The sequence below is a fragment of the Muscardinus avellanarius genome, assembly GCF_963383645.1.
Source record: "Muscardinus avellanarius genome assembly, chromosome: X".
Classification (NCBI taxonomy): Eukaryota; Metazoa; Chordata; class Mammalia; order Rodentia; family Gliridae; genus Muscardinus; species Muscardinus avellanarius.
The window spans coordinates 97,535,186-97,557,658 of record NC_137792.1 but is presented as its reverse complement, the minus strand read 5'-3'; the positions used below and the strand labels follow the sequence as shown (position 1 = coordinate 97,557,658).

At 36.7% G+C, this 22,473-nt stretch overlaps 2 protein-coding genes across 3 annotated transcripts in view; one reads left to right on the top strand and one right to left on the bottom strand.

The window, feature by feature from the left end:
• Positions 1-6,195, bottom strand: part of COL4A6 (collagen type IV alpha 6 chain) — a gene marked incomplete at both ends in the record, with an annotated part of 330,422 nt that extends 324,227 nt beyond the window's left edge. The window contains 3 exons of the mRNA XM_080718967.1: positions 5,580-5,631; positions 5,673-5,914; positions 6,121-6,195. Coding sequence (XP_080575093.1) covers positions 5,580-5,631; positions 5,673-5,914; positions 6,121-6,195 — 369 coding nt within the window. The remainder of the gene's footprint in view (positions 1-5,579; positions 5,632-5,672; positions 5,915-6,120) is intronic.
• A 1,509-nt stretch (positions 6,196-7,704) lies between these two features.
• COL4A5 (collagen type IV alpha 5 chain) overlaps positions 7,705-22,473 on the top strand; it is a gene marked incomplete at both ends in the record, with an annotated part of 237,249 nt that continues 222,480 nt past the window's right edge. For both annotated transcript variants that reach the window (XM_080719284.1, XM_080719283.1), the window contains one exon: positions 7,705-7,785. In XM_080719284.1, the coding sequence (XP_080575410.1) occupies positions 7,705-7,785 (81 nt within the window). The remainder of the gene's footprint in view (positions 7,786-22,473) is intronic.

The following is a 22,473-nucleotide window of genomic DNA, read 5'->3' as shown; positions in this document are numbered from 1 at the left end:
TTTACATTTTTAGTTGGAAAGGGTCTCCTAAACCAGCACGGGCGGCTGGCTTCGAACCTGCGCAGTCCTCCTGTCTCTTCCTCCCAAGCGCGGGGATTACAAGCATGTGCCACCACGCCTGGCTTTAATTTGTTTTTATTTTGGAGGAAACGTCAATATGTTTATAGAAGGGAAAAAAATCCTAGGAGAGGGCTGAATTAAAGAAGGTAAAATAGTAGATAATTGCTCTTGGTTAATTTCCCATTTCCCTTTTCTCTTGGGCATTTTTATCAGGTCTTCTATTTACATTCAGCTAGACTTTAAAACAAGTTAAAGATCTGTCTCATTGGTACAGGCAATCAGCTAAAAAGGACTACATCCTAGTGCTTTCATTTTTTTCTCCTTTGGTACTGGGAATTGAACCCAGCGGTGTTCTACCTCAAACCTATACTTCCAACTCTTTTTGTATTTTTACTTTAAAACAAGATCTCATTAAGTAGCTGAGGGGCTCCTTAAGTTGCTATGGTTGGTATTGGAGATTCTCCTGTCTCAGCCTCCCAAGTACTGGGATTACAGGTGTGGGGCACCATGCCCTGTTTGCCCAGGGCTTTTATGATATGTTCTTTCTATATATTTTTGTCTTGTCATCTGGGTAGCACAGGGTAAATTATACTCCAAGTATAGAAGAAAAATATGGAATTATGCCCCCAAATTCAAGCAATTGTTAATATGTATCAATAACTAAAGTCAATTACTTTCATTTTTATCTAATGGGGTAATTAGTATGATTGTATACTCTGAGATCCTGTAATCTGGTTTAACTATGAGTTTAAAGAACATATTGGCATATTTTCTGGAGACTTCACATTATGTCCCCAAATTAATAGACTGTTCATAGTCAACACAAATCTCTTCTTGCCTGAACAAAACTTAGAAGGTGACATTTTATTTTTTGTAAAAATCAATTTCCTAAACTAGGGCTTCCTTTTAATGCCAGTAGTTACTCTGGAAGTCTAGGGAAGACTATTGACTCATTTTTGGAATAATATTCTTGAGCCAGAGGAGTAGCTCAGTGATAAAGCATATGCTTAGAATGGGCAAGGCCCTGTGATTGATACCTAGCAGTACAAAAAATAATAACAGTCTTAAATGTGCACAATAAAATCATGGGACTAAACAGAAACCAGTTATACTGAAATATAATGCTCAAAATATAAAACATATTCGTTGATATAGAAATATATGATTCTTTAGTAACATACTAAATAATAATATTTGTCTTAAAATATGCTTGTATCTGACCTGTCAATAATGTCAATATATTACCCTCTGTGTAATATCTATGTCATTCTGTAATCCACTGGATGGTGTATTTATATAGCTGTATCCTTAGTTAACCCAAGATAAATATTCTTTGTTTATAAAACACACATATTTATGTCATATATTTTAATTATTCATAGCTAGCTAATGTAGGATACTTACTAGCAATCAAAGCAGAAGACTAACTTAACAATTGATAAAGACACCCCTCAAAAGAAGAGAAATACTCTTGATCTTTTATTTTTTGGTACTAGGAGCATTCTACCTCCAAGCTATATCTCTAGCCATTTTTATGTTTTACTTTGCAACAAGGCCTCATTAATTTGCTGAGGGCCTTGCTAAATTGCTGAGGCTGGCCTAGAGAACCTGTAATCCTTCTATATCAACCTTCTAAGTACTGGGATTACAGGCATGTGCCACCACTTCCAACCTCTTGATCTTTAAAATAGAAAGGGATGATTTTCTCCATCTCTGCCCTTCTTTAACAAGACATTCATACTTTGATAACTGCGAAAATAACAGTGGAAAGGATCAAACTGTGCAATTTATAGCATTAAAAAATTTGAGAGCCGGGCGTGTTAGCGCACTCTTGTAATCCCTGTGCTTGGGAGGCGGAGAAAGGAGGATCGCACAGATTCCTCCTCTTAAGCGCTGCTGGCTTAAGAGACCCTGTTTCCAAATTTAGAAAAAGTATATAAAAAAAAATTAGGTTTGGGAGTGTATCCCGGAAGTAGAAGTGTTCAGGAACCCCAGTACCACTACACACATACACAAAAAAGTTGAGATCCTGGGTTCAATCCCCAGTACTGGAAAAAAGAAAAAAGAGGGAGGGAGGGAGGGAGGGAGGGGGAGAGAGGGAGAGAGAGAGAGAGAGAAAAGAAGAAGAAGAAGAAGAAGAAGAAGAAGAAGAAGAAGAAGAAGAAGAAGAAGAAGAGGAGGAGGAGGAGAGAAGAGAGAAGAGAAAAGAAAAAAGAAAGAAAAGAAAAGAAATAAAAGAAAGGAAGAAGAGCTGGAGCTGAACATGGTGGTGCACTACTGTAATTCCAGTTCTTGGAAGGCTGAGGAAGTCTAATTGCAGGTTCAGTGCCAGCCTCAGTAAGTTAGTGAGACCCTGTTTCAAAAATAAAAAATAGCTGGGTGTGGTGGCACACATTTGTAATCCCAGTACTTGAGAGGCTGAGACAGGAGGATTGTGGTTTGCAGCCAGTCTCAGCTACTACTTAATGAGATCTCTGGCGACTCAGTGAGACCCTGTTTCAAAGTAAAGAATCAAAAACAGGGCTGGGAGTGTAGTTTGGAGGTAGGATGTATTTGGGTTCCAACCCCAGTACCGCAAAATGAATGAAGGAATGAACAAATAAATAAATGATAAAATGGGGGTAGGAGTGTAGCTCAGGGGTAGAATCCCTTTATGTTCAAGCTCAAGGAAGGAAGGAAGGAAGGAAGGAAGGAAGGAAGGAAGGAAGGAAGGAAGGAAATAGAGGGAGGGAGGAGAAGAGGAAGGGAGGGAATTAAATTAGACCTTGATGTGAATGGAGCTAAAGAAATTTTGTGTATGCTGTCTGTAGAAGGGACAATAAACATATTTTCCCCTTTATCCTTCTCACCTAAATAAGTCTTCCACTAGGCTTTTGACTATAATTATGTTTGGTTCTATCCTTTTATGAAAGCATATTTGCATATATGCAAGATCTGGAGAAAAGTAAAGACCCTGACTACTCTAGGACATTTTTCATATAGACATTATAGCCCATGCTGTGATTATATTTTTCTATAACAAAATGCAAGCACATATAAATAATAACTTGCTGTTAAGTAGTCTATTTCTTAAGGAACATATAATGACCACCATTTTCTAAAAAGCAAATTCCTAGGGAACTAGAAACTATGTTTAAATAAATATTCACATATTGCACCTTGCTGAGCATAGCACACTAGATATTTAGATATTTAATTAAAGATGGTTCTGGATACTCCAAAATCTTAGGACCTATCTCATTCAGATGAATTTTGCAAATAGTTCACCTGAATGATCATTACTCCTATAAAATAAATGTAATAGAAACATCATTCAATCCTATATATTAACATTTCATTTTTTATTCCCTAGTATGCTTTGCAAATTCTGCAAAAGAAACAATCTCAAAAGCGAATGACTCTTTTGTCAAATGCATACCAATATTCCATCATTGGCACTTAAGTCTCACAGTAAAGACACCTTCTCATGATGAAATGCCATAGAGTGCCTCTACTACTCAAACAAAGGTACAAAGCATTAAATTGTGAAAACCTATCTGAAAGATGAAAACACTACAAACTCAGAGGATAAACTGAAATCGAGAAGATGAGAACAAGTCCACATATATGAGAATATAGTGTGAAGAGTGTAAAAGATTAAAAAAAATCTTCCCTCCAAATAGTTATCCTCTGAGAACTTGTTTGTGGATTTCTTCTTTCTCTTTACCATTTTTCCATAAACTAAAACCAAAAACTTTATAATTCAAGATATATTGTGCATAAGTAAACAAGAGTAAAGGAGGCATTTTTGGGCTGGAATATGGCAAAAATAAAGTATCATCAGTGGATCTCAAGGTTTATTTTAGACACTTACAGTGATATAATAAACGGCATTATAAAACAGTGTGACAGAGTTTAGAACCCAGTCATGAAAGCAATGTTTGATTTTGGAGACTCATTTCAATACTTGGAATAATTGAAAGCATCATACTCCACCACATCAAGTCACAGGATGCAGTGTCTGTGAAGGCTTTGGCTATCTAGAATGGTCTGTACTGCTTTTCTCAAAAGTACACTGAATAAAATCAGCCAAATTCTAAAAATAAAGGTTTTTCTGTAGGGTTTTCTGCCCAAGCAGGACACTATTACAAGTGGTAAGGTTCCTGAACAAATTGTTAACTAATCAAATCCTGACATTTTCAATAAGCATAGTATTGATCATCAAGGTGACACACAACTAAAGTTATATATTGAAGAAATCAGATGGAAAAGTGCACAGAGCCTTAGATCAATGGTTTTGTTTACAAAATTTAGAACATACTTACATAAGAGATGATGTTCTGAGTTAAGGAGCCATAAGATTTTAGAATTCAAGTTTTTAGGCATTATCCTATGTTCATAGGAGAAATAATTTAACTTCATTCTGATATTTTCTTAAGGACACCAATGCCACAATAAAGTCATACTTTTTTCTTAAATATGTTAGATGATTTTATTAAGGTAAATTACATATGACTCTAAAAGTTGCATTTTAAAAATATTTAAAATATGAAAAACTGAACGAATCAGGTAAAATGATCAAAACCCATAATATAAATGTTTGGAATATATATAATATATATAATCTGTCCTCTATATAGTAAATGACTTTGGCTATCAATAAGAGGTCTTTTCAAAATAAAGCAGTGAAATGTATTCAATAGTTGAACAACTTCATATTTGAACTCAACAGTTAACTTTTTTCTGCCAGCATAAGCAGCTACTGCAACTGGGAAACCGCAACATCTCTGACTATTTGGATCATTCTCCCTTTGTTAAATTATTTTAGTAATTCCATTGGAGCCTTCTCTACTTTCTGGGATCCATGTCTTGAGTACATATTTACAGAAGTTATTTTGTCTGCAGTACTTAGATGATTTCATGAATGACATATAAACAGTCTATATTGGAATTGTTATCTGTCCTAACCACTTTAACTTTGAACTTTCTTTATGATACAGAAAATCAGTAAAAGAAAACATGGGGAGAAACTGAACATCATGTAGTGGTATTCATTTCTGGTACTGTTTAAAGGACTCACAAGCAGATAGTAAGTTTAATTACTCCAAAAATTCGTGGCACTTTCAAGTCTCACTTCTTAGTGCTTTCCTCCCATTCTCAAACTTGTGTGCCAATTCCTGTTCTGTATACCAGGGAAAATTGCATTTCTTCTGCTTTGGAGATTGGAAAAGGAAGGCATCAAATACCTGTCATCTTAAATTGTCTGGAAGAGGCTCAGAAATGCGTGCCTCTTGTGTCCTCTACTTTAATTTTCCCACCCCGTTGCAGAGTTTTAGGATAAGATGACGGAGTCCCAAGGGCATTAGCCTAATACTGTGCTTGCTATTCCTCTCCAAGAACTCTGTTAACTCACGTTAGAATGGGGAACAGTGGAAACACAGTTTCGCGGTGCAACTCTGCATAACCCCCTAACACAAACACAAGATGTGGAGAAGCTAGAGTGTCAAAAGGGGAGGGAAAGGAGTCCAGACAAGGCTCACCGCTTCTGCCAGTTCATCAGCAAGGAACAGGGAAACCAGGAGCAGCCACAACCTGAAAAGAGAAGGAGAGTGAGTAATATGGGCTCCCTGTACTCTAGGGTTCTGCCTTTGCCGGTAGCCCGCCCAACCCCTTTTCGATGTCCGATCCTGTTTTTCTTTGCAGTGACAGAAGTACAATTACAGTCCTGGCCTGGCAAAGTAGCTCGAAGTAGGAAAAAACAACTCTCACCCAGGGTGCATGCTTGCGACTCTCCTAACGCTGGGTCCCGAGAGACTGCTAAGAGGCTCCGTGGCGCTGGCTCATCAGGACTCCTCTGATGCTCGGCGGCGGCTTCCTTATTCAGGACAGGGTAAGGGAGTGAAGTGGTTCAGTTTAGAGGAAACTAAAATCAGCTGCTAGATAAGAAGTGCCCCAGAGGGAAACACGCTCTGCGGTGCCCGCTACAACTTGCCTCTCTCAGGAGATAGTTCCATGCGCCAGGAGAGGAAGGAATGGAGGGGAACGGGGCGGGGCTGTCTGCTGTCAATCATCCCTCCATACCTTGGGCAGCCGGTTGTCCTCCTCACTTCCAGGCACCTCGGCACACAGCAGTCTCAGGGACCTACACAGCTTCATGCACCGGCTTCTAGAAATCAATATACTAAGACCTAAGTAGATAGGCATTATATACCTCCATAAACCACTGTTAAGTTAAATATAGAGTTAGGCATGCTATTCCTAGTAGACAGGCCCCAAAGTGCTCATTGACACCGTCCCAAATTCATACACTCTTCATTCCAATTTATTTTACATTAAGCACTTGGGAGGGGAAAGGGGGCTTCTCTGGAATTATACTTATTCTGAGCCTAGTAGAACCTGAGGATGAATGGGCTCTCAAGAAACAGATCCAAAATCTTTAAAAACTCTAAAGTGGTTAATCCTGGGGACTAAAATAAAAGAAATGTTCTGAAGAATTCTTCAGCAACTTCTTGAAAGACCCTCCAAGGAATCCACATAAAGTGCTTTCTGAGCTTTTTAGTACTTTTAAAAATCTACCAGAATTACCAAAGTAATGTTCAGGTCTACTTTATTTGGAAGACATCAATTCAACAGCAATCAACTTCATATATATCCCAATTAGGTGTGTGTGTGTTAATTTTAAGAAAACCGCACTAAAGGTATTTAATTCTCTGCAATAGATCCTTCTAAAGCACAACTACAAGAATCAGCACTTCAATGTAGCTAAATAGAAAGATGTGCCTATATTATAATAATATCCAACCATATAAGAATTGATAACATATAGAATGCTTCCAAATCTTATGTGTATCACATGCATAAAATACTCCCATACATATTAATATGCTTATTTTCTCCCTCATTTATAAGTATACATTTACAATATTTTCATCTTCTGATTGTATATACAAATTTTGTTCTTCAAGCACTTGGAAGGCAAAGACCAGTAGCCAGAAAGCAGCGACCAAAATTCGTTTCTAATGATTAACAGTCAAAAGCACTTTCTCTCTGAGATCCATCCGCTAAAAAAATAGTTCCAGCTAAGGTCTATTTATAGTTCATTTTGATGCTCGTACCAATGAGTGAAACTGGGAGAGGAAGAGTGGCATCAAGGGAAGGTGCAAAAAAAATTAATAGGGAAGCTTTCTGGTTGGATTGACGGTGCTCAGTCAACTGGCCTAGAAGTTTCTCTCCAAATAACTGAGCGTCACTCCCTCGCAGGTTGCTAGTGCAGCTTAAAGCTGTGGCGGAGTGATACTCAAATTCCCTGGTGCTGGCTGGAAGGGGGCGGTGCGGGGGCAAGAGAGGGCGGAAAGTAGATCTGTAGGACTTGAGTTAGGGAAAAGTTTGCAAGTCTGGACAGAAGGGAAAAGCGCTCCCTAGAGACCGGCTTTGGGGAGGGGAGGGGGGAGGGAAGAACAGCTTCTTCTTCTCTTCTTTCCCCCCCTCTCTCCACTGCAAACGCTTCTTTCTCTTCACCCAAACCGATCGGCAAAATTGGGACACCCTCGCTGCCACTTTCAGGCTCTGGCTCTCTCCCAATAATCCCTCAAGATTATGTCAATTGGTCAGAGCCCGTCGAGGATTTCGTGCGGGTGCTGAAGAAGCTGCGGGAGCCGGAGAAGAATGAAACTGCTTGGAGTCAGGCTGGCTGCCGGGTTCTCCTTACTGGCCCTGAGTCTTTGGGGGCAGCCAGCTGAGGCTGCGGTAAGTCCTCCCCCACCCCATCACTGCATTCTCAAACTGAAATCACTTGTCTCTTTACTTTCTTTTCTCCTTGGCCTTCCCAAGGGAATTCAATTGCTTTCACTTGTTTAGGAAGAAACATTATTTACGACGCTGGTAACTCAAGCCTTCTGAAGTCCAGGAGAGTGTTTTAAGTGTTTAAAAATAGGGCTTCTTGCTTCCATGCAGCAATCTTCTGGGGCCTGAGCAGAGGCAGGGGTAGGTGGACATATATTAATGGATCACTAGGCACTGGTGGATATTTACAATTTTTTCCTCCCCTCCTCCGCCCTTGGGTGTTTCCCTGCCTGCGGGCTAACCTTTTAGCTTACTGGTACCCAGCCCACGCAGTCTTAAAACTTTGCCCTAGTTTAATATTTGGGGTCTTCTAAAACCCAGTTCCCATCAAATTAAGAGCGTTAAAGAAGTTCTTCCCCTTTGCTCTTCCTTTAAGTAGCAGGACCTATCTCCACCTCAGGTCAGTAAAGCCAATGACTTGTTTTACCCTTCCGAAATCCTTCCTGTACAAATGCTAAGTTAATATACCAAGAAGAGTGGGATTAAAATATATGATCTCAGACTTCAGGTAACTTGCAGCTTTTCAAGCAAACTATGAATTTGTGTTTATTTACTTTTTAGTTCACAGAGGCACCTAAACACACTGAGATTTTCTCTTCACCTGTTTAAAGGAAAATAATTCTTTTTTTTATTTTCAAAGGAGAACCAGCATTCTGGATTAAAAGGAGAGTGGGGGGTGTACAGATGAAATGACAGCAAAAATTTCATTCAGTTTCAGGAATATAGAATTAATACCTCAGTACATCTCCTAGAAGGGTGTCTGGGTAGTCCCACCTGGTATCCTTCTGGAGACTAGAGGAAGATGTAAGGGAGTGAGTGGGTTTGTCACAGAAAATGTTCATTAGCCTGAAGCCCATCATCCTTAATTTCACTTAACCACTAAAGAATAAGTATGACAAATTATTTAAATGTTACATGCGAGTGATCATGATGGGTGGTTTTGAAAACATTTTAATATGAGATCATGGCTTAGGCCTTTACATGGTTGAGTGACTCTGAATTCTTCATGTGCAGCTGCTAGAGCTTATCCAGGTCCACTTTTAACTTAGCTGTCTAGCTTCTCTATAGCACACAGAATGCCTCAGATCACATTGCCCTCTTACTGTTCTCCAGAAACTCTGTACTTAGTGAATGAAAACCTGCATATTACTGTGAACACGACATAATTATGATGGCAAATCACTGAAAAGCCATGCATATCAAATACTTTAAAATATGCATGCCATAATTTTCCTCTATCAAAGTAGATAAATAATTTACAATTGCTTTTTGGATCAGAGCATCATTAATGGGATAAGATTTAGACAGTCAGTAGAGCTATCGACTGTTGGATAAAACTACAACTGTGCTATTGAAAGTAGTTCATTTTAAAAACATCTTTTTGGTGTCTATTGCTTATAGCATTTGGCACAGGGAAAAAAATTTGGATTTTTTTTGTGTGGTACTGCGGATGGAAACCAGGGGCATTCTACCTCCAAGGGACACCCTCAGACCTATTTCTTATTCTTTATTTTGAAACAGGATCACTGAGTTGCAAAGGGCCTCAACTAAGTAATTTAGGCTCTTTGCGAACCACGATCTTCCTGTCTCAACCTCCCAAATGCTGTGGAGTTTTCATTAGTTTTTTTTTTCTATTTTTTGTGTTCATGTTGCTCCCAATAAATGTATACCAGATACCATTTGTGCAGGTATGTATAGCAACACTACACATTGATTTAAATCAATTTATATGAAAGTGAGGTTTCTTGTTAAGACTGATGAAACTTGGGAACAAGCATGCTTTCTTGGATTCTTAAAGTAATAATTAAATGTTCATGGTCATTACAGGTTTTTCCTTTTTCCTCATATAATTTTAAAGGCAATTTTACAGCTCATTTTATTTTCATTAGGATATTATGCCTCTATTGAGCTAAAGATTTGTTTTTCCTGCTTCATACATCAGTGTCCTACCTAGGTGAATGTTTTAATCATGTCAAAAATATGAGTGGTATCTGCTCTCCATACTAGTGCTATAGATATTGGTAGTGAAACTAGATGGTAGCAGGGCTAGTTTTTGACTGAATCAGTCTAGTATTTAGGTTTTTATTTCAGGAAGAGCATTGCTACTTATAACTTACTTTACTTTTTCATAGATAAGTGATTTCTTTATCTCTGAAGTTATGCCAAACTTGGATGTCACAAATATGTAGACTTTTTAGATACTATTCATTAGGTAAAAGAAAGTAACCCTTATATTTAAAGGCTAGCAACAAGAAAAAAAGTAGCTTTAGTCTGGAAAGTTCATTTCTAGTGATGGAAATGGCATATTTTTATATTGAGATAATTATATTTGTACAGACCAAAAATGGGGTATGCACTTAGATTTATGGATGTGAATATAGATAGTATGTATTGTACCATTTCTACTATTAGTAAATTGGTTTTGTGCAGTCGAGTAAATAGATTTCCCTAAATTCAGTGTACTATGTGCCTTGTAACCTATGGCAAGAATTCATCAAATGTAGGACTGTGGGTTGTGGCCATGTGGTAACTTTTCCTCTATGAAGTATACTGCCCCATAAGAAGAATTTGTCATCATGGTCTTTATTATAATAGTTTACATTTTTTGTGTGTTTATTATGTGTCAAGTACTATACTAGTACAGTGATATACATTGTCACAATTTAATCCTTTTACACTAGTACAGTAATATACATTGTCACAATTTAATCCTTTTATGGTGTTTGTCTCTGGTGCCCCATCAATTCCAGGGCTTCCTGCAGGCCAAGTGCTTCTTTTTCATCTTTAATCTTCAAAACAGACCTATAAGGTATATGCTATTATTTCCACTTTACATGTAGGAAAAGTATCCAGAGGTTAAGTAACTTGCTAAAAATCACATAGATGGAAAATTTGAAGTCAATTTGACTCTACATCCTTTGCCCTTAACAACTTCTTTATTGCCTCCTTTATACGTACTCTATAAAGATTTATTTAGTGTTTTGATGATTTGGACTTCTACTTTTTCGGTGGGGGAAGACACAGAAGTTGCAATGAAAATGATAATGGAGGATATATGTATATTTATATGTATATATATAATTTGCTGTTGTTTGAAGAAGTAACAGCATAAAAGAAAGAGCATTGGGCTTAAAAAGATCAGCATTTGATCTCTACAGTTGTATCTATAGTGAGGTAATTTAAATTCAATTGAAAAGCAATTGCTATTGCAAGTTTTTAAATTTTGTACAGTCACATATAAAAAGTTAGATTTATAAGACAACTATAAGTTGTGGTAAATTATTGATTTTAAAACTTACCTTATGATTAATTAGTTCCCACAGTAATTTTAAATGCTTGGAACTTTTCAGTAATATGTCTTTTGTGGAAATAAAAAACAGGGCATATGTATGTATGCGGTGGCCTATTTTTGCTTAAAATGCTTAATTCAGCTTTGTTGTTTTTACCAATTTACCTATTCCATCATATCCATTTATGGTCACTCAACCACATATGTATCTTTAGTTTTGTGTATCTATTTATATATGAATCTACCCTGTGATTGTGTGTACGTTTTCCTGTGTTTTTATATGGCTGTTGTATGCAAGTCATGAGATTCTGTACATTGAGTTAACCTTGATAACATAGTTAAGATAGTTATGCCAGATTTATCATTTATACAGTCAATATTTCTTCCCTTAATAATTACAGAGTGAATAGATCGTGTGAAGCTGTACAGGACAGTATTCTGAGATGGTACTAATAATCTGTTTTGTCCACACTTTTTTACTTTTGCCCACATTTTGATGATTCTGGACTGAGTAATTATTACAGTGATAATTGCCAAATAGAGATTTTAATTTTTTAAAATTAATTGACTTCTGATTTTATGAAGAACTCCTTTTTCACTAGTATTGTTATCATCATCATTTTGCAGTACTGGTGATTGAACCCAGGAGTGTTCTATCTCTAAGCTACATCCTAGCTCTTTTTAAAAAAGTCTTTAAAAATTTGAAACTGGGTCTCACTAACTTAAACAGCCAGTCCCAGAACTTGTAATCCAACTGCCTTAGCTTCCCCAGTAACTGGGATTATAGGCATGTGCCACTTTAAACATCTCTTCTACTATTAATTTTTAACATATGTATTTATATATTTATGTATTTACATGTTTACAGCAGTATGAACTTAATGAATATTTGCTTTTTAGTGGTTATAAAGAATTGTTATTATAATTGCTATTGAAAGTACTCCAAATTTAGCTAATATGTATCCCTTCACATTGGCTGTACCCATTCATTATGTTTCCTTGTTTTTTTTTTTATCACCCCTTACTTTATGACACTAAAAATATTTTCCTTGCCCCAATCCTGGAATAAGACATTTCTCCAAGTAACTCTAAGGATGGTATTTACAGCCAGGCATGGTGATACATGCCTGTCATCCCACCAACTTCAAGAGGCTGAGATAGAAGGATAGAAAGTTCAAGGCCAAGCCAGGTTTGGTGGTATATACCTATAATCTCAGTATTTGGGAGTCTGAGATAGGAATATTGCAGGTTCAAGACCAGCCTTAGTACTTTACCAAGACTCTGAGCAACCTACTGTTTCAAAATAATAAATAAAAAGTGATAGGGTGTATCTTGGAGGTAGAATGCAGCTGGATTCAATCTCCAGTACAAGAAAGAAAGAAAGAAAGAAAGAAAGAAAGAAAGAAAGAAAGAAGAAAAATAAAGAAAGAAAAGTTCAAGGCATCCCTAGGCACTTTAGTGAGACTATGTCTGAAAATTTAAAAAAAAGCCAGGCATGTTGGTACAGTCCTGTAATCCCACTACATGAGAGTCTGAGAAAGGAGGATTACAGGTTCAAGGCCAGCCTCAGCAACTTATTGAGACCTTGTTTTAAAACAAAAAATAAAAAGAGTGGGGTGGGGGGTAGCACAGAGATAGAATGCCACTGGGTTCAGTCCTCATTACCAATAAATAAGATTGCTGAAGGAGTTTAGTGATAGAGCATCCCTAGTTTTGATCCCCATTACCCTCAAAAAATTTTTGGCATTGTTTACTTGTTTTGTGTGTGGTGCTATGGATGGATTCCAGGGGCATTCTACTTCCAATATACAACCCAGCCATATTTTTTTTTAACTTTGAAACAGGATTTTTTAAAAATTGCCAATAGCCTTGTTAAGTTGCTGAGGTTGGTGTTGAACCTATGATCCCCCATTCTCAGCCTCCAAGTACCATGATTACAAGTGTGTACCACCACACCTCATGATGAATGGCATTTAGAAACCAACATCTGGGTGTTTGGCATGCTCACTGTCACTGTGGTATCATTGCTTCTAGTCTTTCTGAGCAGACAAAACTAGGAAATATATGTATATATATACACAAATGCATAACTATTTCTATGTCAATTTCTTCGAATCTCTCTCATCTCTGCCTCTGTTTCTTTATAACATGAATTCATAACTATATCTGATTCTAGTGCAAGACTACAAAATAAATATAATTTCACTGTTTTCTACTCCCTCTCCTCAGATATCTTTTGTGGGCTTTGTAAAATGGCTTTAAGGGATTTAAAGGCTTGAACCAGAATCTGACTGGTAGATGTTAGATTTTCAGCAAAATATTAATATTACCTCTGAGCCTTAATTTACTCATTGGCAAAAGGGGTCCAATAGGACCTAAGTCACTGATCATTTTGAGAATAGAGTGTGAAAATTATATAAGACATTTACAATAGGATTCTATTATTGACATTTGGCTTGCCTTTTAGGGTGTGTGTCAAACATGCTAAGTACAATAATCACACCTGTTACCACTGAGCTATATCCTCATACTTAGGACTTGCCATTTCCTGCTACATCAGTTATCTGCCTGATTAATTCTCAATCTCTCAAAATCATTCTCTCTCCCCTTCCCTCCCTCTCCCTCCTCCTCCTCTTCCTCCTCCTCCTCCTCCTCCTCCTTCTTCTTCTTTCTCTCTCTCTCTCTCTCTCTCTCTCTCTCTCTCTCTCTCTCTCACAGACACACACACACACACACACACACACACACACACACACACACACCATGCTCCATCACTAAGCTATATCCCTATCTCTTTTTACTTGTTTTTATTTTGAGGCAGTGTTTTTGTAAGCTTCCTAAGGTCGCCTCAAAGTTATGATCCTCCTGATTCAGCCATCACAATTTCTGGTGTTATAGGTGTGCATCACTGAATCAGGCATCTCTGCCAATTTTCAAGGCCTATCAAAATCTTTGTCTTCATCTCACCTTTTTCATTACATTTTATAATTTAATGGCCTCCTTTCTGATCTAGATGAACTTTCCTGTAATTCTTTGTGTACTATATACATATTTTAGTTCTCCATCTTGATTATAATTCTATTAATGCAAATTGTTGCTCAGTTCTACCACAGTGTTACATAGAAGATATTTGTTCAGTTAATCCTAAGTCTAAAAAACTGTATTTATATTATTCTATTTTTACCCTTATAGAGTTATACTATCCACAGAATTAATTTGTGTTAGACACTGTGAATAAAACTGAATGGGAAGAAGTCCTAGCCCTCATGGAGTGAGTGTACATACTAGTTAAAATAGATGAAAAGTCTTGTGTAACTTTCTCTTACTATCATATCAATTACTGATCATACCCTTCTTTGAATATATGCAAAATTTAGTATTTCCTAGTTTAGTATCTAAATGTATTTTATCTTATAAATATTTTTACCTCTTGGAATTTTATCTGTTCTATTTGATTATAGACTAAGAAAAGTAAATATGTATTTTTCCTTAATTTAACCTAAACTTACATATTAATTTTTTCTGATTACAAGTTATACATCATACACAATGTTGGGAAATTGTGTGTGTGTGTGTGTGTGTGTGTGTGTGTGTGTGTTATTGAGAATAACCCAGGATCTCTCTACTGAGCCACACTTAGCCTTTTTATACATTTTTTAATAGGGTCTCCCAAATTTGCTGAGGCTGACCTCCAGCTCGTGATTCTTCTGTCTCAGCCTCCAAGGTACTGGGATTACAGGCCTGAAGCATTTAACCCAACTAAAACAGTATTTTAAAATTATTAATGTTCACACAATATTTAAACATATAAAAATTCATTTACTTGTTCACTTTTGTAGATTTTATTTTAAAAATTCAAGATTTTTAGTTATTGTAATAAGTAATGTGTTAACATTCTGTATTCTATAGTTTTAGCTTTATAGACAATACTGCTTTCTTCATTGGAAACTAGCAATTTAAAAGCTTTAATTTTCACCGGGCGTGGTGGTGCACACCTGTAATCCCCAAGCTTGGGAGGCAGAGACAGAAGGATCACACTCAGGTTCGAAGCCAGCCATGCTTGTTTAAGAGACTGTTTCCAAAAAAAAAAAAAGTATAAAAATAGGTCTGGGAGTGTAGCCTGGAGGTAGAAGGGTTTCCCGGAACCCCAGTACCACCAATAAAATAAAAAATAAAATAAATAAAAGCTTTATTTTTTAATTTAAAATTTTAAAAGGTTTAAATTAAAGCTTTAAAATTTTTAGTATTTGAAATATGCAGCCGACCTTAATATTTAGGCAACCTATACAGACTGGACTTTGTGGTACATGCCTATAATCCCAGTTACTTGTAAGCTGAAGGCCATTCTGGGCAATTTAGGGAAACTTTATCTCAAAAATATAGCCTGGTGCTATATCCAGTTGTATAACATCATCTTTGAAGCCCTGAATTCAATTCCTAGTACCACATACAAAAAGCAAGCATGTATCAGAGTATAATAGTTTTTATTATTTTGACTGGTTATGGTTACAACTGTGTGATAGATAGTACTCGTTCTACTTCTTTAAAAAGTACTTCTATTTTAATTTAAATTAAGTTTATTTTAGTGGTGTATTATAATTATACATTTAAGAGATATTTATTATGACATATTTCTGCATGTGCATAAAATAATTTGGTCAGTTTCATTCCTAATTACTTCCTTTTCCCTCCCCATCTCCTTCCTCTATTCTGCTTCTTTAGCTTCTATTTTCATGAGATTTCTTTCTTTTCCCTTTTTCATTCTATCTTCAACATAGGAGAGAAAACATACTACCTTGACTTTCTCAGTCTGGCTTATTTCACTTATGATGTTCTCCAATTCCATTCATTTACCAGCAAATAACAATATTTACTCACAAAATGGCTGAGTAAAACTTTGTTGTTTTAATACACCACATTTTCTTTCTTTTTTTGTGCGGTACTAAGGATTAAATCCAGGGATATTCTATCTCTGAGCTACAGCCCCAGCCCTATTTTATTCTTTATTTTTGAAACAGGGTCTCACTAAGTTGCAGAGGGCCTCACTAAGTATCTGAGGCTGGCCTTGAACCTGCTATCCTCCTGTCTCAGACTCCCAAGTACTGGGATTACAGGTGTGTGCTACCACGCCTGGCTTAAATATACTACATTTTCTATATCTATTCATGTATTTATGAATATTTCATATAAGCTACCATGTAATATTTTGATACATGGATGTATTATATAATTTGCCTTTCTGTGCCTACCTTATTTCACTAACATACAAATATTCAGTTACATCAATCTTGTCACAAATGGCATGATTTTATTTATTTATTTATTTATTTATTTATTTATTTATTTACTTATCTTCAGTACTGGGGATTGAACCAAGGGAAATTCTACCTCCGATATTTCAGCCTTTTTTAAAAAATTCTTTCTTTTTTTGAAACATGATTTCACTAAATTTCAAGGGCCTTACTAAGTAGCTGTGGCTGGCCACAAACCTATGATCCTCCGGTCTCAGTCTTCCAAGTACTGAGATTATAAGCATGCACCACCATGTCCCACATGATTTCATTCTTTATATGGCTGAATAGAATTCTATTTTCATGTGTACCACATTGTCCTTGTGTATTCATCAGGCGATGGAAACTTAGTTTTCTTCCACCTTTTGGCTATTGTGAATAGTAAACATGGGAGTGCAGAGATCTCTACAACATAAGGATTTCATTTCCTTTGAATATATTTCCAGTAGTGGAATTGCTGGGTCACATGGTAGGTCTATTTTGAATGTTTTGAGGAACACCCATACTTTTTTATTATAGCTCTACTGATTTACATTTCCACTAACAGCCAGTATGTAAGTTTTCCTTTTTCTCCATATTCTTCCAGCACTTATTATCTTTAGTCATTTTTGTAATAGCCATACTGACTGGACTATGGTGGTACCTCACTGTGGTACCTCACTGCATTTTCCAGATGACTAATGATCATAAGTTTATATATATAACATATATGTATATAATATATATGTATAAATATGCTGACCAATTATATGTCATTATTAAAAATATCTATATCTATTTCCCATTTTTGTGCTCCTGAGCCTTTGGAACTCCTCTTATTCTAGATTTTAACCCCTTGTCAAATGTATAGTTTGCAGATATTCTGTAGGTTTTTTTCTCTAATCTGTTGATTGTTTGCTTTGTTTCCTTTGCTGAAAAGGAGATTTTTTTTGTTTAATATAATCAGTCCCATTTGTCTATATTTGGTTTTATTTTCTGTGCTTTTAGGGTCTTGGCCAAAAAAGTTTTGCCCGCTGTCTACTTTTATATACAAGGAATATGAGGATTGTGGGAATTAAATAACTTGTCCAAGGTCATGCAGTGAGTAGTAAGTGATTAGGCCAGTATTTGAAATGTACTAGTCTAGACCTAGAACATTCTCATGAGATTATTCCTTAGTCCTAATTTCATAAATGATAGAAGTTACAGAAAAATAAGTATATGTTGAAAATTCAGGTATTTTGAATAATTCCCACCAAAACTTCTATAACTCTGATCTCTCAACTTGAACCATCTTTTTTTTTTTTTTGTGGTACTGGGATTCCTGGAAGCCCATCTACCTCCGGGCTACACTCCCAGACCTAATATGTGTGTGTGTGTGTGTGTGTGTGTGTGTGTGTGTGTGTGTGTGTGGGTATTTTTTTTCTTTTTAAATTTGGAAACAAGGTCTCTTAAGCCAGTGCGCCTGGCTTCGAACCTGTGCCATCCTCCTGTCTCCGCCTCCCAAGTGTGGGAATTACGAGCGTGCGCCACCACGCCCGGCTTGAACCATCTTTTAATAATTCTTCGCTATAACTGCTTAGGACTTTTATCCTTAAGGACAGAAATTTTAATTTTGTGAACTATGTACCCTGTTACTTTTATCCCCTGGAAAGTAGGCAGAGCCTTTCCAACTGACCCCTATCTAGATATCACAAGGTTATAATACTCCCCATCCATTGACATTCCTTCTTCCCCAGGAGAGTTTTGTGGATGCATCTGAAATATAAGCTCCTCTGTTTTCCTTACCCACTTCCTTCACCAGCCCCTAAACTGTAGCTGCCTTTCAGGCTTACACTTAAATGACTGTGTCTTTGTTTATTATTGTCTCTGGCTTTCATCTCACCCTTAATGCTACTCCAGAAACTTTACTCCATTAATTGCTAATTTGTTCTTCCCACTTTGGGTAATAATACCCCAGCCCCTATCTCCTCTTTTTCAAAACTTATAAAAGTACATGTGGAGTAAGAGGCTCCCCATACATTTGTATTCCTCCCACATTACCTTCTTTCTGTATTTCTTCAATACCTGAATGACTTTACTGCCTATTTGCCAGCCTTGTATCCTGTGCAATTCAAATGCATTCCTCTGCAAAAATCACAAACTGTTAAGCAGTATGGCATATCCAGGTGGCATTTGAATAGCTTATCTTTAAGCTTCTGGATGATAAAGATCTGTTCTTGCCAAATTATTTTCCAGAATGTTCTTACCAATTATACTCCTATCAGTAGTCTATAAGGGAGCCTGTGAGACAGTCTTAATAATTTTTTTCCCTATCTACTACAGTGACTGTAGAATTGATGCTCAATTAATTGCCAGTTGGTTGGCTGATTTGATTCTATCCTCTAATGATTTTGTTTTAAAAATGTAATCATTCTATAATTTTATCACCTTCTGACAGCAACAACCACGGAACAGAAGTCAATTTTGAAAATATATTCTTGCTGATTAACATTATAAATAAACCATCCAACCATTTGGCTAAGTATTTATTACAAAGATTTGTTTTTAACAGTGGTAATTCTTGAGCTTTTTTAGAGAGGCATCTTTAGTGTGGTATCTGACACATAGGAGCCTATCATTTTAATCAACCAGATTCTCATTTTATGCATCAGTGCTTGAGTTTATTTACCTTCATAACCTGTCCAGGTCCAACTGTCCTTTATTCCTGTAGCAGCTTCTGCTGGCCTTTAACCAAAAGGGTAATCTGTGATGGAACTTGCTACCCTGTTGAACTGGGAGCTTTATATCCCTTGTTATCTGCCAATTAAAGAACAAAAATGCAAATTCTACAAATGACACAGGCTTTTGATAAATTTATTTTTAAAGTTTTACTGAATCTAATATAACATTAGATTTACTTATTTATTCATAGAAGAACTAAAGCACCATTTATCTAACTGCTAATCTGGTGATTAGAGTTGTGTTTTGACAGTAAGTAATAAAATCAGACTCTAAGAAAATCTTTTAAAGCATTTGTATCATGTCATAATTCAATCAAATCCTATTTTTTCTCTATATAGGAGAAGTGGCTGGTTTGCTTCCAGAATTTTTTTTGTGGTACTGGGGATGGAACCCAGGGGCATTCTACCTCCAAGCTACACCCCCAGCCCTATTTTCTATTCTTTATTTTGAAACAGGGTCTCACTAAGTTGAAAAGGGCCTCACTAAGTAGCTGAGGTAGAGAGTTTGCCTAGCACGCACGGAGCCTAGGTTTGATCACTAGCACTACAAAAATAATTAGTAAAGCAAGCCTATTTAAGAAAAAATATCCATGATAATTGGTACCAGTGGAAAGTATAAGCTTTTCAAGTGAATATTAGAATTTTGGAAAGCATATGTCTGCCACTGTGAATACAACAGCTTCCCAAATCTTAGATTTTTCTAATGAGATTTGTAATTATATGAAGGTGTATAATGTTTTTTTTAATTTATTTATTTTAATTGGTGCACTGTATTCATACATCATAGTGGGATACATACTTTTGTAGACATACATGCACACATTGCGCTGTCAGCCCCCACCTGATCCCCACCCCATTCTCTCCCTATCCCCCCCTCCCATGCTTGGTTTAGTGATTGACATCTAGTATTATAGCAATTTATCCAAAATTAAAAATGATAGTCTCACATAACAGTTTCATTTGTCTGATACCAAGCTTTTGATGACTTAAAGATAACATTTCAATATTTCTTTTTGCTTTCTTTCTTACCAGGGAATCTATTTTTTCTATTTTTTAGGTGAAACTATCATATATTTATATATTTATTTTTCAGAAAAAAAATCTATCCTAATATGGAATATGGACTCTAGGTACCCACAACGATCTTGAAAAAGAACAAAGCTAGAAGATATATATTTTATGATTTCAAACCATATAAAGCTACAATAATTGAAACAGAATAGTAGTATTCTAAAGGCAGATATATAAACCATTGGAGTTAAATAAAAGCCTAGACCTAAATTCTTCCCTATATTGTCAAGTTATTTTTGACGTTTCCACGAACATTTGGTGGGAGAAATAATAATCTTTTAACTAAATATTGTTGAAAAATAATAATTACACGGAAAAGAATAAAATTGGACCCTTACCTAATCCCATATACAAATATTAACTCAAAATAGATAAAAGACCTAAATATAAATCTTAAGACTATAAACTTTTAGGAGAAAATCTGGGTCATAAAACCTCACAACATTGAAATTGGCAGTGATTTCTTGGTTATGACTTCAATGGCACAGGCAACAGAAGAGTATACAAACTCCTTAAAAAATAAAAAACATATTGTATATCCAAAGACAATGTAAACAGAGTTAACAGTTACTAATAGAATGCGATAAAATATTTCCAAATGCTATATCTGAAGGTATATTAATATTCCAACTAGAAATCCTAAAAATTAACAACAATAAAGGCAAACAATAACATTTAGAGATAGGTAAAAGACTAACATAAATAATGAATCTCCACAGATAACCAATCTTAGTTGTCTGTTGGATGGAAAATCTTGTTTCTCTAGTTCTGATGTGTGTTACCTATTTCTTCTTTGTAGTTAATCTCTTTGAGTATTTTCTCTAGTGCTGGTTTTGAAGACATAAATTCCTTCAGTTTCTGTTTGTCATGGAAGCTTCTTATTTTTCCATCTAATTTGATAGAAAGTTTTGCTGGGTAGGAAATTTTTGGCTGGAAATTGTTTTCTTTCAAAATTGGGAATATGTTACTCCAAGCCCTTCTGGCTCTCATGACTTGGTTTGGGAAGTCTGGAGTGATTCTAATTGGTTTGCCTCTGAATGTCACTTGGCCCTTTGCTTTTGTTGCCTTTAAGATTCTCTGATTGGCTTCCACATTGGTCATTTTGACAATTATGTGGCGTGGGGATCCTCTTCTCTGATCCTGTCTAAGGGGAGTTCTATAAGTTTCCTGGACCTGTGTATCGACCTCTTGCTCTATGTCTGGAAAATTTTCTGCTATTACTTCCTTGAAGAGATTGTTGATCCCTTTGGTATCACTTTCTTTCCCCTCCTCTATTCCAATTATTCTTAGGTTAGCTCTCTTAAAATGGGCCCATATTTCTTCAATATCAGATTCCTGCTGTCGGATATTTTTTCCTAGATTAGAAACTATGCGTTCATTTTTGGAATGATCATCTTCTAAGAGCGAGATTCTGTTCTTTATGTGTTCTAATCGGTTGTTTGTGCTTTGAATTGAGGCCTTTACTTCATTAATTGCATCCTTTATCTCTTTTTGTCTCTCTCTGAGTTCTTTTCGAAGCACCTCTATTATTTCTACAGTTATTTTCCTGATTTGATCTTCTAGAAATCTCTGAATTTCTGTTTTATCAGGTTCTGATGTTGTGGGGTTGTGAGCATTCATTGCTCTAGTATTATTCCTCTTTCCCATGATTTCGGAAGTTTGTGCCTTCTCTGGGTTCTTCCCTTGGGTCACTATAACTTCACTTAAGGTGTTCTGGATCTCGAGTCAGTAGTATCTCAGACCCCACTACTCCTTTACTGGGTTTTATCACAGAGTCTCCGACCCAGAGAGTCGATAGAGGCTGCTTTAGACTGTGGGGGGTGCCAGGTTGCATGTTCTCCTATGGTGTGATATCACTGCCACCGCCCCTCTCCCACTGGGTCAAGTCCCAGTGAGTACAGTACTGAGATTTCTCCGCTGTGGCCCGCAGTTTGACTCACTGTTCCTGAGTACGCAGGTGTAGCTGTACTGAATTCGGTGAATTCGGTGCTGCTGCCGCCGGTGGCAATATGGCGCCGCTGCTCTGCCCTCGGCTGTTGGGCTGGCATTTTTATTTTTCTTGGTTTTGATTTCCACTCTGAATCCCTGCAGCGTGTGCTGAGCTCAGCCACTGGGAGCTTTAGATGTCCTCTGCGCCGAGAAATCCCGCCTGGCTGTTCCGCAGCGGCTCCCCTCGGCTTGCTGTGGCCGTCCCGTGAATTTGCTGGTGCCGCCAGCAGTATGGCGCTCGTGTATAATG